At 34.8% G+C, this 16,969-nt stretch overlaps 2 protein-coding genes across 3 annotated transcripts; one reads left to right on the top strand and one right to left on the bottom strand.

Moving 5' to 3' along the window:
• On the top strand, positions 1-2,386 carry LOC107943200 (60S ribosomal protein L3). Its single transcript, XM_041112203.1, has 5 exons — positions 1-343; positions 477-587; positions 934-1,238; positions 1,362-1,771; positions 1,897-2,386. The coding sequence occupies exons 1-5, from the start codon at positions 259-261 to the stop codon at positions 2,153-2,155; spliced, it is 1,170 nt and encodes a 389-aa protein (XP_040968137.1). The 5' UTR covers positions 1-258; the 3' UTR covers positions 2,156-2,386.
• Positions 2,250-6,420, bottom strand: LOC107943199 (protein S-acyltransferase 8). Of its 2 annotated transcripts, none has more exons than XM_016876942.2 (5): positions 6,002-6,420; positions 4,714-4,899; positions 3,972-4,277; positions 3,634-3,867; positions 2,250-3,431 (listed from the first exon to the last, which is right to left on the bottom strand). In XM_016876942.2, the coding sequence occupies exons 1-5, from the start codon at positions 6,038-6,040 to the stop codon at positions 2,910-2,912; spliced, it is 1,287 nt and encodes a 428-aa protein (XP_016732431.1). In that variant the 5' UTR covers positions 6,041-6,420; the 3' UTR covers positions 2,250-2,909. The 2 variants fall into 2 exon arrangements, with proteins under 2 accessions (XP_016732431.1, XP_040968136.1); XM_041112202.1 differs by having other exon boundaries at positions 4,714-4,789.
• Positions 6,421-16,969: the final 10,549 nt, after the last annotated feature.

Raw genomic sequence — 16,969 nt, 5'->3', positions numbered from 1 at the left:
TCTTCGTTTCTTTCAGCTACATATACATAGAAATTGGTCGGAAATGAAAGAAAATATAAACTGTGTTCTCTACTCTTTTTTTCCCCTTTTTGTTAGAATATGACTTGATGTCGCTGTGAAAATCTTTTTCTTTTGTTTAGTTTTTAGTCTTAGATGCTGAAATATTCATTTTGGTCTTTGGTTACGCGTTTTTAATTTGGTGTTATCAATGGGTTTATTTTTTTAATTTACTCTTGGTGGTGATGAAGGCGGGGAAGAATGTCTCACAGGAAGTTTGAACACCCAAGGCATGGTTCCCTTGGATTTCTTCCGAGGAAGCGAGCTTCTCGTCACAGAGGGAAAGGTTACATTGTTTTTTTTTTCTTTTTTATTTTGTTTATTATATGGCTGTAGAAAACTACAGTTTTTGTATCCCAAATGCAGTATTTAAATGACTATATATACGTATGTGATGGTGTTACTGTGGGTTGGTGCAGTGAAGGCATTTCCTAAGGATGACCCAAGCAAACCTTGCAAGCTCACTGCCTTTTTGGGCTACAAGGCAGGCATGACACACATTGTCCGAGAGGTCGAAAAACCTGGATCTAGTAAGTTGACTTTGATGACATAACTCTGATACTTGTGCCACTTGTTTGATATATAGACTACTAAATTGTTCTTTCTTTGAGCTTTATAAACTCTTGCCTTAAGATTTGCTGAGCTTATTTTGAATGTTAATGCATTGGTTAAGATGATTTTTATGAAAGGAATTTACAAGTAATGTGTTAACTATTATTGACATTTGTGAAAATAGTGCATTGAATTTAGAAGTTATCCTGGAACTAGGGTTAGTAGGCATTGGTTATTTGGAGTTTGGACTTTTTAAATTTATTATGCTTCACCCATAAATTTATTTGAATTTCAAGCTAATTTGCGTTCTTTGTTTCTGCATAGAGCTTCACAAGAAAGAGACATGTGAAGCTGTTACGATCATTGAAACCCCTCCTATGGTGATTGTTGGGGTTGTTGGTTATGTCAAGACACCACGTGGTCTTCGCAGCTTGAACACCGTTTGGGCTCAGCATCTGAGCGAGGAAGTCAAACGTAGGTTCTACAAGCATTGGTGCAAGTCCAAGAAGAAGGCTTTCACCAAGTACTCAAAGCGGTACGAGAGTGAAGAAGGGAAAAAGAGTATCGAGGCTCAGCTGGAAAAGATCAAGAAGTATGCCACTGTTGTTAGGGTTTTGGCCCACACTCAGGTTTTGACCAATACATGATTTAATCTATGCCTTGGTTTTGTTTTATTTTGATTGTTCATAAGTGGTAGTTTTCAAATGCTTTGTTTTAATAGTACTGTTTCTGGTTAATTTGTGCTTTTACAGATTAGGAAAATGAAGGGATTGAAGCAGAAGAAAGCACACCTAATGGAGATCCAAGTTAATGGTGGAACTATTGCAGACAAGGTTGATTTTGCATACAAGTTCTTTGAGAAGCAAGTCCCGATTGATGCTGTTTTCCAGAAGGATGAAATGATTGATATCATCGGTGTCACTAAGGGTAAAGGTTATGAAGGTGTTGTGACTCGTTGGGGTGTCACACGTCTGCCCCGTAAGACCCACAGAGGTTTGCGTAAGGTTGCTTGTATCGGTGCCTGGCATCCTGCTAGAGTCTCCTTTACAGTTGCTAGGGCAGGTCAGAATGGATACCATCATCGTACTGAGATGAACAAGAAGGTTTACCGGGTTGGCAAGGTTGGTGACGAGACCCACTCTGCTATTACCGACTATGACAGGTTAGTTGAATATACTTAAATCTTTGCTTTGATCAGATTGGGAGTATTTTGAAGGTATTGTATAGACTTTCAATGGGTTTTGTTTATTTCGGTTGATATAATTGTGGAATGTGTATGGTCATCAGGACTGAGAAAGATATCACTCCAATTGGTGGCTTCCCTCACTATGGTGTTGTGAAGGGTGATTATCTGATGATCAAAGGTGGCTGTGTTGGACCTAAGAAGAGGGTGGTTACACTCCGCCAGTCTTTGATTAACCAGACATCTCGTGTAGCTCTAGAGGAAATCAAGCTCAAGTTCATCGACACCTCATCAAAATTTGGGCATGGACGTTTCCAGACTACACAAGAAAAACAGAAATTCTATGGTCGGCTCAAGGCATAAATCTGCAAATTTGTCAGGAATTTCCGTCTATCGTATGTTTAGGTTTTGTTATTCTCTGAGCTTTTAGTTTATGTTGATTCTCTATTATGTTTTGAAATGCATTGGTTGGATTAATTTTGTTTTATCAACTCTTTTTGAATGTGTGGATAACTGGGGTTTTGCACCAGTTAGAAAACCAATTATACCCAATGTTTTTCTTTTTAACAGAGTTTTCCTTTTGATTTGATTAAATTTGCCTTCTTTCCCTTTGGTAGAATTTAAAAGTTGTTCGATATATTTGGAAGATTAAATTTTATGCTTATATCTAAATGTATTTTAAGAAAAATAATTAGTAATAACCTTGTGGGTATCCCTCGGAGGTTAAATGGTTCAGATGGTGCTTCCTGCTTGAGGTGTACGATGGCACGAATGAATATGTAAAAAATTTTTAAAAAGCTTTTTCAATATATTTATAAACCAATTGTACGGACGATGATTGAATGCCTTAATTAGACCAGCGGAATTAAAGCTAAAAATCAATCATCTGACCAAGTGGATTCTTTTCCCTCTGAATCTATTTCTTGGTACATTTCTTGTGGACAATTGTCTTTTTCGTTGTTTTGATTGCCATCGTGTTCGATGGTAATACATTTTTATGCCTGAAAGGGAGTAAATTTCCCTCCCCAATCGAAACTTTCTCATTTGTAAATCAAAGAAATATCCCCTTCATACGGTAAAAACACTAACCAAAAGAATGCAATGGCTACTGTACAAATTACTCAAATAAACGACCAGCTTCTTTTATTATAACTCTGGAATTGGTATGGGAATCAGCTGCGATTTCTGAACTACTGTTACCATAACTCGAGGGTTCGGGGTCGGATCGAATCATAGTCATATTCACAGAAGCTCGATGATTTATACCCATAATAGAATCAGCCTCCAAGGTACTACGAAGAGGATCAGTACTCTCTCTACTATCATTTTCCTCGTCGTTTTGTCGTTGGGAGATCTTCGATAGGTCTATACCTTCCTCTATATTATGCTGCTCGGATATCTTCAATAGATCTTGGCAGTTCTCTAGATCTACCTCGATTTTCGGATGCGTATCTCCACCTACATCTTCTGCTTTCGCTTCCTCAGTAGGCCTTGGCACCTCCTCTTGAACTAAAGCCCGGAAATTATTCTTTGAGGGGTTTAGCTTTGTGCAAAATATTTCATCAAAATTACTCGGACAACCTCGATCGAAAATGTTGATTCTGTTGTCAGCCCTATGTCGAAAATTTTCATAGGTAGTCTGGAAGACAGGAATTTAGGTTAGTTAAACTCCGAAATAAACTTATCGAATTAAAACAACATAGAAAGGGCATCTTTTTTCCTTGCAGGCTGCACCACAATAAGCAAATCACGGCCTAAAACTTGTATTCATTGGTTGATTTCTTTCCATATTTATTTACCCAACTCTCACAAGTTAAGAGGACGCAAAAACAATATCATACCTGGTTTGTTCCGATGAGGTACAAGTGAAACCCTGTGAGCCCACCAACAAACCATAGAGCAATGAAACAATACGCCATTAGTACGACAGATGGAGGAGATTCTTTCATTGCTTCCCAAACTGTTCTATGGTTATCATCCATCAGAACCTTAATGTACAATGCTGACATGGAGAACACATAGATGCAGAGAAGAGTTGTTGAAGAAACGAACATAAAGAAGAACCGATAATTGCGCTGCTCATATACAGAATAGTCAGCCTCTTAACAAAACACTGCTCAAGGGGAGCATGAAACATCCGGACTTGTATGAATAGATAGGTTTATCAGATAAAACATACCAGTCCGATGCATTGCCCTACCCAAGGGCAATGGTGATCAAATCTCTCAACACAATTGTTGCAAATGGAACAGTGGGAGCACCGAGGAGGTCGATAAAGCATGCATGTGCTACAATACTTCACCCGCACCTGCATTCCATTAACCATAACTTCTTTAGTTCGAGGAAACTGACGGCCAGGTGTATGCCGATTCCCAGCCTGAGCTGGAACAGAAGAATCATGGTGAGGCTCCTCCTCTGGGGGACGTGAATTGCGAGGAATGATTCCTGGGTCCCGGGCTGATGTGAGGAAAAGAATAATCAACACCTATCAAAATAAAGAATGCAATATCAAAAAGACAAAGTTGACAAAAATAAAAGATAAAAAGTTATATATGTAATTTAAAATCTAACAGGGGCTATAGCTGTCCTAGTCTTATCTTAGATTAGAGAAGGCCAAACTTCTATGAGAAATTCATTTTCAGTACAAACTCGGCAAGTAATCTAGATCAAATGAAAGGGTTGCACTACATATATTCCACCAAACAAATATTTCAAATTTTAGATAAACTGTCTTTGGGACTTTAAACATAAAAGTTAAACTGTTAAAAATTGGCACTTAGTATTTATCCATAACTTGCAGTTCATAAAGTTCTTACAGAATTGTTAACACTGTTGGCAACTAGGGTGATAATTTCAAGAGTAATTGTTCTAAAACCTTAAAAAAACAATTCAATCAACAAATAAAGGGTAAAGATACTTACATAGATAGTAAAGACAACTGCTACCACCATAATTGCATATCCTGCATTGTATGGAGAAAATCTATGTCGAAGATGCCTTGCAACAAATATGCAAAAGATTATAGAAGGAACACTGATCAGCAATAAGGTAACAGGCAAAGATCTAGCATCTGGACCAAATATTAGTCTTCCACCAAGGAAAAACTTCTGCATAACGTATATAGAAGAGAATTAAATGCTGAATGAAAGTCATGGACGATCCATTCAGACTGGAGACATCAAAAGATAAAACAAAGAACATCAGATTGTGTTATAGCATTTTCATATTTTACCAATATTCTAAAGCTATTATTCTCTATATTTTTCATAACTAGCACACCTTTTATTCTATGTTGGTGCTAATAAATAGTGAATATAGCAAAATATATATATCAACCAATATTTTATGATTTCATGGCACTTCCAACAAATGTGATCATTCATCTAAATCTTGAGTCTTAACCACAATCTAATACTACATTGTTGATCCACTCAAACAATACTTTTGCACCGATTCCTACACTAAATCATTCCTTTGATCCAAACATTGTCACACTAGTAAAGTAGCGAGTATATCAACATAATCACCAAACTAGACAAAGAAAAGGCTTCATCATCATCATCATCATCATCATCATCATGATGGCTTGGAATTGCACCAAATGGTGAAATTATAATTATCGTACTTCAGTAAGGACGTTTCTCTAAAAGAATTGGCAGATTTAGAATAAGTTCATCCTCTTAGGAAAGGCCACAACAGTATCACCAGATGTTCTCATAATCTATACAAGTTCCTTTGAAGAAAGCACACACATAGCACTATACACACAAAAAATAAAATAAAATGAGCTACTTGTGAAGCATGAATTAGGCCTAATTGCATCAAAGCAATTTTAGCACAAAAGCACTCAATTCTACCTAAAAATTGTAAGGTCATTTGCATTGTAACTTTACAATCCATAACTGATATGAATGCTTCATTGACCTTAACCATAACTCTCTTTTTAACCTCAAGAATGTAAAAACAAATCAATGAACAGTTCAAAGCACCAAAAATAAATTCATCATTTTATACATGTTTTCTCCCATTTTCTATCATAGCAAAATAAAAACAATGAAAACCGAAGCCAAAAATCCTACTATACCAATCAAAACCATATTCATTGTCCTTCAAACCAAACAAATCTAAAAATACCTAGATGCCAAAACCTAGCATTTATATATTTTTTTTTGGGGGGGGGGAATGCAAACGAAGAATTGATATCCTTACGTTACTTCCTTTCCAAACTTCGTAAACACGCTTTTCCATGAAAGAAATCTTCCCCTCTTATAGCTTTATTCGACTACGTTGGAACTGAGTCCAAGATTTGAAACTTATGCGAAATTTTCATTCTCTTTAAAGGGAAAAAAAACCGTAACACGTTGCGTTGCAAAAACTTTGCCAACCGACTGAAAATTATACTCAATCGAATGGCGATTAAATGATGAGTGCGGAGTTAAGGCCTGGTTTCCTTTTGCGTATTCAATATTAAAAAAAGAAGAAGGAATTATTGTAGAAGATAAAGTGCGTGTGTTGAGGTGATCTTAGCGACGGCGATTCGCGTTCTGTTACTTCGTGAGCGGAATAGGAATTTTTTATTCTTTTATTTTCTTTTGTTAAAAGGAAAATATCACGTCATTTTGTATGATCGTTTTTTCAACAGAAAAAAGGATGAAACTTATATTTGTTAAATTTTATTAACTGTTAAAAGAATAAATAAAATATGTTAAAACTTAAAAAAGGTTTCGTTTAACCAACAAGTCAATGGTAAGATACATTTTATTTAGAAAAAGCATAGGTTAAAATATTAGAAACCATATAATTGAGATTCACAGCTATAAATTTTGAGATAGCTAAATAACTTATTTTATAATTAATTTGCATTTATGTGCTATGTAAGAATTAATAGTGCATGTTATTCAAATTTTAAATTAATTATAATGTGAAAGTATTTAACATGTTAGTAAAAAGGGTGTTGCTAAGAGCAAAAACAACACAATTAAATTGGTGCTTGAATTAGTGGGCACCTCTTTTGTAGCATCCTACACTCAAACTGATCACTAAGTTCGAATGCGAAGCTCCACATTTATTGTCGAAGCAACATGAACTAACTTTCCTTTTATATTAATCAGTTCAGAACATCAAACATTTGACATATTATATGGCCTATTCATTCCAACAATAAACAAGTTAAAGCATTCAAATACTTTAGAATGACTTGAAAACGAGTTCAAAAATATTAATTAAAAATAACTAGAACTAGTTCTCATTCAACATCAACAAAATATCCAACTTTTATCACATTTTACAAAACATTCATATTGATTAGAATCAACTTCAAGTCATTCAAAACACTTTTAAATTATTTTTAATCGAGTTTTAGGTGTTCGAGGATGATCATGATCTAATTTGGGTCTCCGAGGGTCAAAACAAATCAAAATAAGGGAAGAATTTTGTTTTGACATGCTTGTACCAGTAAAATTCTAGAATTCTATCGGTAGAAGTCCCTGCTTGTAACACCCCCTAACTCTAAACTGCCGCCAAAATAGGGTTACAGAGCATTACCGGACATATCAGACAATTTACGAATAATTCATAAATAAATTAACATATATAGTATAATATAATCATTAAATCCCTATAATGGACCTTCGAGGCCCAAAACACGTATTAGAAGTGGAACGGGACTTGTTCGAGTACTCCAAAAAATTTTCGAAATTTTTTTGAACTCAATATAACTCCTTTATAAATATCTAACCTTCCCTGTAATTTCAAACCGCAACAAATTTACAGGTAATATGGAAACCAACACATTTTCACATTCAAACATACTTAAATCATGCCTAAAACATTGACTTATCAAATTGATCAACAACATTCATGATACTATATAAAAGTTAACTAATAAACGTCATTTATCTCATTTCAACTTTAGTACCAAACATACCATTTTATAACTTAACATTTCATTTATCATTCAAACATTAGAGACCAATTCTTTACAACCAAAACTCACAAGACTCTTAAATAAGACCTAGGTACATGCCACATTTACCAAAAGGAAAAAAATATATCACCAAAGTTGTGCTGAAGTCGGGATTGATCTGGATGTTGAACCGGGACCTTTGACTTCTATCAACCTGCGCACAGAAACAACTGTACGCTGAGTATGTCTGTACTCAGTGCTATTACCATAATTCAAACTATATAATATTAATAAATTATATATATATCAATCATATAACATTTTAAATCATAAGAACTAATTTACATTCAAATTCATATATCATCTATAACATTTCATCAACTAATATCATATATCAACAATTTGGTCTTTTATCAAATTCATGAACCTTAGGTTCAGGCTTTCAAATCTCACATCCCATTTCAATTCACAATTCGATTCACAATTTTTTTTTCATACTTTCAGTAGTACGATTAATCAAATTCGTTTGATTTTCTCATTTCTTTTATTCACCCTATTAACAAAACTCGGACCTTGACGGATACACGAATTCCAACCAAACACACCAGAATAATCCACCCAAACACACCAGAATGGCACTAAGTGGCTCTTCGGATAGTTCGAAGAAATATAGTAACATCAGTGTCTCCTCGGCCAAGCTGAAAAATCCCCAAATTCTTCCAATCCTATGGCATGCCAACTATATCCGACTCAGCTTGACTAGTTAATAAGGTATTCAATTTTCATATTTCAATTCCATCACTTTCTCATATTTTCAATTCAAATAATTTTCAATTTAATCAGAGTTCAATTCAATATAATTTTCCACTTTTGATACGACCCTGCTCTGGAAACATTTCTTGGCTCGACTCACGAGCGAGGCTCGTTATTCTCACAAGCTCGTCCCAGCTCAATTTGGGCGGATTCTAGCTTATGGAGCTAGAATGCAATTTATTAAGTTTGCATTTAAATGATGGAATAAATAAGTTGCTGATTAGTTAATTAAATAAGTTAATTAATTTGTTTAAAAATCTGGACATTTTTATTTTAATGTGTCTTAGTTTATTACCTATTAAATAGATGTCTAATAGTTAATTAAGTGTGTCTAAATTTAAGACAAATTTAATTCATGTTGTCAATTAATTTTTCCAGACGAATTTAATGTGCAGGATATTGTGTACTTTGGACGAATTTAATGCTGTTAATTAATGTGTTTTGCTGCTGTTGTTTAATGCTGCTGTTGTTTAAATGCAGAATGTTAAACATGTCATGGTTCAGCCGAATTAATGTGTGAGATTTAAGCTAAGTAAATTTGTTGAATTTGCTAGGACAATGTACATGGACGGCAAAGAAGAGGTGAACAACATCATGCATAATTTGTGGAACAAATTAAGGAAGCATTTGACCAACATCATGCATAATTCATGGAAGAATTTGAGGAAGCATTTGACCAACATCATGCATAATTCATGGAAGAATTTGAGGAAGCATTTGACCAACATCATGCATAATTCATGGAAGAATTTAAGGAAGCATTTGGCCAACATCATGCATAATTTAAGGAACAAATTGAGGAAGCACCATGGCCGAATTTGGCTTCCAATTTTACCCATTCGGCTACCCTTTTGTTTTGCCTATAAATATGTGTTAAATTTCATTGTAAGGGGAGAAGAACCTTGAATTAATGTTTTTACATTTTGTGAGATTGTTTACAACTCTCATTGTTCTCCAAAGACTCGTTTGACTTATCAAGTAACCCTTGTGGCGTCAACCCATTCTTCTTATCCGAACTTATCACTTTGCATCCAAAGTGTGGCGTTCAAGTTATACCGAGGTTCCTATCATCTTTGATAGTGGGTTGTAACAGCCCGATTTTGGGCCTAGTCGGAATAGTGGTTTCGGGACCACAAATCCGACGAGGGAAAATATGGTTATTATTATATTTTTATGGTCTACAATTTCACGGAAAATTTTCGTAAAAATTTCGTTCGAAAATTTCGACGTTTGGGCACTCAATTTAGTCAAAAGGACTAAATTGTAAATAGTGCAAAAGTTGAGTTCTATATGTAGAAGTATCTAATTGATATGAAATTTTAAATTGGAGGTCTTTATGTGGTAATTAGACCATTAGTTAGTTGATGGACAAAAATAGACATAAGAAATGAGAGAAATAGATTTTTTTTAAGTGGGGGCATATTAGTCATTTGGTAATAAAAAAAATAAAATGGGAAAAAGATGACAAAAATCATCATCTTCCTCATTAGTTGCTGCCGAAATTTGAAGGAAGCCATAGCTAAGGTTTCTTTGCTTTCTCAAGCTCATAGTAAGTGCATCCTAGCCCCGTTTTTAATGTTCTTCGCATTTTTGGAATCCTCGTAACTCGGTTTAGCTTATTCTAGCAATAATTCGTGTTAGGGCTCATATTTGGAAAAATACCCATAGGTGAAATGTGTTTATTTTGCTGTTTTATGGTGGAATATGAAGCTATAAATTATGTTAAACAACTTTTGCTAAGCGATTTTAAGCGAAAACGGGTAAATAGGCATAATCGGTAAAAATAATTATTGTTCATAAGTGTATGTTAGAGTGAGAATTTGATGTTGCCATAGAAGGGAAAAATGTTCAGCATGTCATAAAACCTAAGAATAAGTGATGAAGTTTAATTTCCGAGCTTGGGGACAAAAGTGTAATTATGCAAAAGTTTGGGGGCAAAATTATAATTTTTCAAAAAGTTGGGTGGTGGATTATTTTAATGAATGTGAACATTAAATGAGTTAAATTTGCTATTATAGATCAAGAAAGACGTGAAGATTATCTCAAACGAGGAAAAGAAAAGATAGTGGAGTGAAGTGCAATATTACGATATTTTGCACCGAGGTAAGTAAACACGTGACTTGATGTATTATTTTGACATTAATTGATATATGTTGAGATTTATTTGGAATTAAAATAAATGTTTGGCCATATCCTAAAAATGTTGTTAAATCGGGAAAGGTGGTAAAGGGTTGCAATATATGATTTATGGGTTGAACACTCGGAATAAGCCGAAGTATGTTGTACATAAAGGGGTTGCTGTGTGCTGATTCCCCGATTCATTGGTGGTGCTATGTGCGATATCCACCGTATCTTTGAAATGTGAAAGGGGGTTGCTATGTGCTGATTCCCCCGAGGGGTTGCTAAGTGCTGATTCCCCAGTTCATTGGTGGTGCTAAGTGCGATATCCACCGTATCTCTGAAATAAAAAGGGGGTTGCTATGTGCTGATTCCCCAAGGGGTTGCTAAGTGCTGATTCCCCGATTAAGTGGTGGTGCTAAGTGCGAGATCCACCAATAACGGTTAACATTCCGAGTGCTCAACGAAAAAGTGTGGAAGGTGAATATTGCCATATGGTGGAAATTTTTATGGGGCAAATATTGAGTTGGATACTAAATCGATCCATGTATGAGATGGGAGAAAATATCAAAAACGAAAAAAGGAACGATTTAGTTATAAACTGTGTTGAACAACAGCAGATGGGTAACTTTGAAAATCACCATAAATGGTGGAAAATGAATGGGAAGCTGAATAATATATGAAATTGAAGCTGAATGTGTCTATTTTCATATGAAATAAATAGAATAAGCAAAAGAGTTGTATTTTTGGAGATATCTGAATTTTACTGAAACAGGGCTGGATTGATTTCGGGATCCCCTGTTCTAACTTTGGAAAATCACCGAAAATTGTACAAAAATAATTATGGTGTGAAATTTATATTCCTGGATTCCTTATTGACTCTATTTTTTAATAGAAACAAGCGAAACCATTTTTAAAATTTTGTACAGAGAGTTAAGTGAATTTTTTTGAGGAAGGGTCAGAACCGTTGGGCAGTGAAACAGGGGAAGTTTTAATGAATAAACTGTACTAATTGGATGGGTAAAAAATTCTGAAATTTTTATGGTGAAATGGTATATGAGTCTAGTTTCAGGGAAAATTTACGAAACTCAATTTGGAGCCCTGTAGCTCCGGATAAAAATAAATTAGCGACTATGACGCAGAAAAACAGTTTGCTGGAAATTGCCTAAACAATGAAGTTATTCATGAATAAGTTTATATTTTGGTGTAGTTATGTGAGTAATTACTTATTTATCATGTGTTTACTTACTAAGCTATATGCTTACTCGATTTTATTTTTCCCTTGATTATAGTGACTTCCGACAACTCGGAAATTTGGAACGAAGTCAGACAATCATCCACACTATCCTTCACACTTGGGGTATTTTGCTACTATCGTTCCGGAAAATTATGGCATGTATAGACGACCTATGAAATATGGAATCATCATGTAAATATATGTTATGGTTTGATTTAAAATGTGGTGTTCATTAATAGTTAAATTGTGAGTATTATTATAAATGAGTTTGGTTGATATATATATATTGGATTGTGATTTAAATTTGCAGGAGGTTTAAGCAAAATTAAGCAGAAATGCTGTCGAAATTTTTTTTTAAAAAACTTAGTAATACCTCATACTCTGTTCCGAGCCGGAATACGAGTAAGGGGTGTTACAGGGTCAAGGCTCCATTTTATTCGTTTTCCATCCATACAACATTTAACCTTTCCTAAGTATTCGTATAAGTCCCGGGTTAACACACTTATATTGTGTTGGTTCAACTTGAATACTTGGTTTTCATTCACCTATCATCCTCAATACACTTCATAACCCCTTTTGAACTAAATTTGAGCCTTTATCCCTTCTTTCTTAACCTATCTTCGACAAACCTTGATATTACTCCAATTCACGATCGGGTACATCAACGACTCGACTCTCATCACCGAGGCCGGGGCATATCATTTGGTATCAGAGCTAGCCGAATCGGAGTAAGAATCATCATCTTTGATATTATGGTTTTGTAAAAAAAAAAATTTTGCCTACGGTCTAGGCGCGGACGAAAAGAACGTGAAAGATCCGTAAAAAAAATCAAAAAAAAAAAATTTTGCCTACGGTCTAGGCGCGGACGAAAAGAACGTGAAAGATCCGTAAAAAAAAAAAGAGTCTGGAAACCCTTCAACAATTTTTTTTTGAATCATAATCTACACTCCTTTATACCCCTTTGAGTGAATTTTCACGTTTTCAAAAAAAAAATTATCCAATTTATTATTTTTTCTTTCTTCTTTTGTATTCGGTATTAAAAAAAGAAGAGAAATTCAAAAAAAAAATTCGGAATTAAAAAAAAAGTGATTGAAATTCATTTTAAGTTTTGTTTGATAGCCTACCATTTCCGACATCATTGCCCACCAAGCCAACTCAATTTTGTAAGCCGACGACAAACGGTATTGATTCGTCTATCTAGTTTGTGGAGAACTTCGAGAGGCGAAAATCGAGTGGAAAAAGGCACGAGTGGTGAGTACATTAGAGCGAGCAAAAGCCATTAAACAAGTGTAAACACGAGTGGAGTGTAATCCAATTTTCTTTGTGAGTGAAACGTGAGATTTTTTGTGGTGAGGTATTTACTTTCTATTTTATTTTAATCATTTTTTTAGCAAAAAAAAAATCATGTCACAAGAATTTTCCGAATCAGATTTCCAATATTTGAAGCAAGAGATACGTAGAATGGTGAAATCAAATTTTGATAAATTGCATGATCGATTGGATCGAGTGGAGGAAAGAGCCAGACGAAAACAAAATCTACCAAATCGAGAAATGGAGTCGAGATCATTGCGGCGATACGCGTCCAAAGACTACTCGCTAAGAGATTCTTATCGGGATTCCTATTCGTCAAGGAATTCAAGACGCGACAGCCTAGAGCTTGCAACTTCTCGACATGACGAACGAGACAGGACGAGTTATTCATCGTATGATTCAAAGAAGTCCTTCCCGGAGGATTGTTCCCGAAGAAATGGACGAGAAGCCTATGAAAATATTTTCTCTTCCTTTGGGGCAAATGATTATATTTTTGATTCTTTCGTGTCGACTGCACATTGTAATGAAATCGAAAAAGTGAGAGAAAAAGAAAATGAAGAGAAAGAATTCGAAAAAGAAATTGAGATTGTACAAGAGTGCGAGCGAGAAAAAGAAAATGAAAGAAATGAAAAAGAGATTGAAAAAGAAAAAGAAATCAAAAAAGAGAGTGAGGTCGAAAATAAAATTGAAAACGAGAGAGGAAATGAAAAGAGAAAAAAAGAAGTTGAGATTAAAAAAGAAACGAGCGAAAAAGAGACAAATGAACTAGAAAAAGTGAGGAGCATTTCAACTAATCCATATGAAACTTGTTCTTGTTCTGTTTCTGCTTTTCAGGTATCCAAAAGGCCGAGTGACGATAATTTACAACTCCAATACCTTTCCAAGGAGAGAAGGTTCACCTTGGTTGAAAAAGGTAACGTTCTCAACTATCTTAGTTCGCCTATGCCAAAAGAGGAGCGAGGTATGAGTTTTGAAATTCTTAAAGCACCTCTGTTTTATTCGATTGTTGATGGAAACCTTGTTGATGAATTGTCCTTTAGAAGTGATCTGAACTTTGATGTGGTTACTTGCCATCCTTTGATTGATGATAATACATTTGCGCGGAATGATGGCAAGAAGAATAACGCTTTTGGAAATTGCGATGCTGATGAGTTTGTTAGTAAAATAATAATTATTCGGCATTTCCAAGATAAAAAGACATATAAGCCATTCCATCGGCTTGATTTGGGTAAAAATATGCACTCATTGATCTTTTGTGAGAAACTACTTTGTATAAACAAGAATGTGCATATGAGATTTGAGACGTATGAATGCTTGAAAACATGCATGTCTTTGATTTGTTTGTTTGATATGACGATGACATGTAAAATGGTTAGTGCACTTAAAGTTGAAGATGGTGCCTCAAATCTGCTTTGTTATCCAAATTCTGCATTTTTGAGCAAAATTGACCGACTGAAATTTAGATTACATGATCATTTGGATGAGTTCTCGATGTATTTTGATTATAATTCCAATTTGATTATGATGCATGCTCTATTGTCGAGTATGGAGATCCATTTTGAAAAGGTTAATTCAAGCAAGGAATTTCGACTACTCTACATTGCCGAGGAGAGAAGGTTTGTGTTGACCGAACAAGGTAAAACTGATCTTTGTTTTCCTACTTTTAAAGGTAAGCCTCATGAACTTTTTGAAACATCGTTGTACTCTTTAGGTGGTGATAAAGATAGTGTTGTTGATTTGACTCGTTATTCACATGCTGGTTATGACTTGTGGAAACAATTTGAGACATTTGAATGCCTTAGAACATGTTCATTTTTGTTTCGAATAATTGACGAGGCATTAGCGAGTAAATTAATTTGTTTGCATGATTGTCAACATGTTGCTTTGAATCTGTCCACTCGCATGGAATTTTCTTGTTCTATTCTGCTTGCATATGGATTACAAATTTATCTGAAACACTTTTTGCTAATTCATGGTTATTCCTTTCAGTTGTTCCAATTCCAATCCGTCCCATTCGACCGAGGAAAGCTGAGTAAAAGTTGCTGTGTTCGAGTGAACCAATGGCTCGACTTGAGGACAAGTCGTTCTAAAGAAGGGGGGGATGATACGACCCTACCCTGGAAACATTTCTTGGCTCGACTCACGAGCGAGGCTCGTTATTCTCACAAGCTCGTCCCAGCTCAATTTGGGCGGATTCTAGCTTATGGAGCTAGAATGCAATTTATTAAGTTTGCATTTAGATGATGGAATAAATAAGTTGCTGATTAGTTAATTAAATAAGTTAATTAATTTGTTTAAAAATCTGGACATTTTTATTTTAATGTGTCTTAGTTTATTACCTATTAAATAGATGTCTAATAGTTAATTAAGTGTGTCTAAATTTAAGACAAATTTAATTCATGTTGTCAATTAATTTTTCCAGACGAATTTAATGTGCAGGATATTGTGTACTTTGGACGAATTTAATGCTGTTAATTAATGTGTTTTGCTGCTGTTGTTTAATGCTGCTGTTGTTTAAATGCAGAATGTTAAACATGTCATGGTTCAGCCGAATTAATGTGTGAGATTTAAGCTAAGTAAATTTGTTGAATTTGCTAGGACAATGTACATGGACGGCAAAGAAGAGGTGAACAACATCATGCATAATTTGTGGAACAAATTAAGGAAGCATTTGACCAACATCATGCATAATTCATGGAAGAATTTGAGGAAGCATTTGACCAACATCATGCATAATTCATGGAAGAATTTAAGGAAGCATTTGGCCAACATCATGCATAATTTAAGGAACAAATTGAGGAAGCACCATGGCCGAATTTGGCTTCCAATTTTACCCATTCGGCTACCCTTTTGTTTTGCCTATAAATATGTGTTAAATTTCATTGTAAGGGGAGAAGAACCTTGAATTAATGTTTTTACATTTTGTGAGATTGTTTACAACTCTCATTGTTCTCCAAAGACTCGTTTGACTTATCAAGTAACCCTTGTGGCGTCAACCCATTCTTCTTATCCGAACTTATCACTTTGCATCCAAAGTGTGGCGTTCAAGTTATACCGAGGTTCCTATCATCTTTGATAGTGGGTCAAGGCTCCATTTTATTCGTTTTCCATCCATACAACATTTAACCTTTCCTAAGTATTCGTATAAGTCCCGGGTTAACACACTTATATTGTGTTGGTTCAACTTGAATACTTGGTTTTCATTCACCTATCATCCTCAATACACTTCATAACCCCTTTTGAACTAAATTTGAGCCTTTATCCCTTCTTTCTTAACCTATCTTCGACAAACCTTGATATTACTCCAATTCACGATCGGGTACATCAACGACTCGACTCTCATCACCGAGGCCGGGGTGTATCAACTTTCCAATCAATATATCATCAAATATACATACATAATCATACTTCATCTCAATTTCAATCATTTCAATACTAGTACTTACCTTATAATTTACTTATCATACATATAAATTTAAATATAACATTAATAAATAGTAGTTCGAATTATAGTAATACAAACTGTGATTTTCTCGTGTCTACTCCTCGATAACTTTTCTCTTTCCTTTTTGAGCCAATGCCTCTGGTCCTTTGCTAGCAAAATAAGCTCTAAGCTTTAAAACCCTAGTTTTTCCTTTTTGTTTTCTTTTTCTCCCTTCTTTTCTCTGTTTTGTTTCACTCTCTATTTCTTTTTATGCTTTGTTTCTTTTATTCTTTTTTCTTTTCTTTTAATTTACAATTCAATTTTTACCCTTTATTCACTTTAGTCCTTTTTTTCCCTAATTACTCTTAA

Source organism: Gossypium hirsutum, chromosome A05 (assembly GCF_007990345.1).
Source record: "Gossypium hirsutum isolate 1008001.06 chromosome A05, Gossypium_hirsutum_v2.1, whole genome shotgun sequence".
NCBI classification, from domain to species: domain Eukaryota; kingdom Viridiplantae; phylum Streptophyta; class Magnoliopsida; order Malvales; family Malvaceae; genus Gossypium; species Gossypium hirsutum.
This window is presented reverse-complemented; position numbering and strand designations above follow the sequence as displayed.

Coding starts and splice junctions, on each gene's coding strand:
- LOC107943200 (XM_041112203.1), top strand. CDS start 259: ATGTCTCACAGGAAGTTTGAACACCCAAGGCATGGTTCCCTTGGATTT. Junction 344..476: donor TTCTCGTCACAGAGGGAAAG/GTTACATTGTTT, acceptor GGGTTGGTGCAG/TGAAGGCATTTCCTAAGGAT. Junction 1,239..1,361: donor GGGTTTTGGCCCACACTCAG/GTTTTGACCAAT, acceptor GTGCTTTTACAG/ATTAGGAAAATGAAGGGATT.
- LOC107943199 (XM_016876942.2), bottom strand. CDS start 6,040: ATGGAAAAGCGTGTTTACGAAGTTTGGAAAGGAAGTAAC. Junction 4,900..6,001: donor AAGTTTGGAAAGGAAGTAAC/GTAAGGATATCA, acceptor TACGTTATGCAG/AAGTTTTTCCTTGGTGGAAG. Junction 3,868..3,971: donor TAGGGCAATGCATCGGACTG/GTATGTTTTATC, acceptor GTATATGAGCAG/CGCAATTATCGGTTCTTCTT.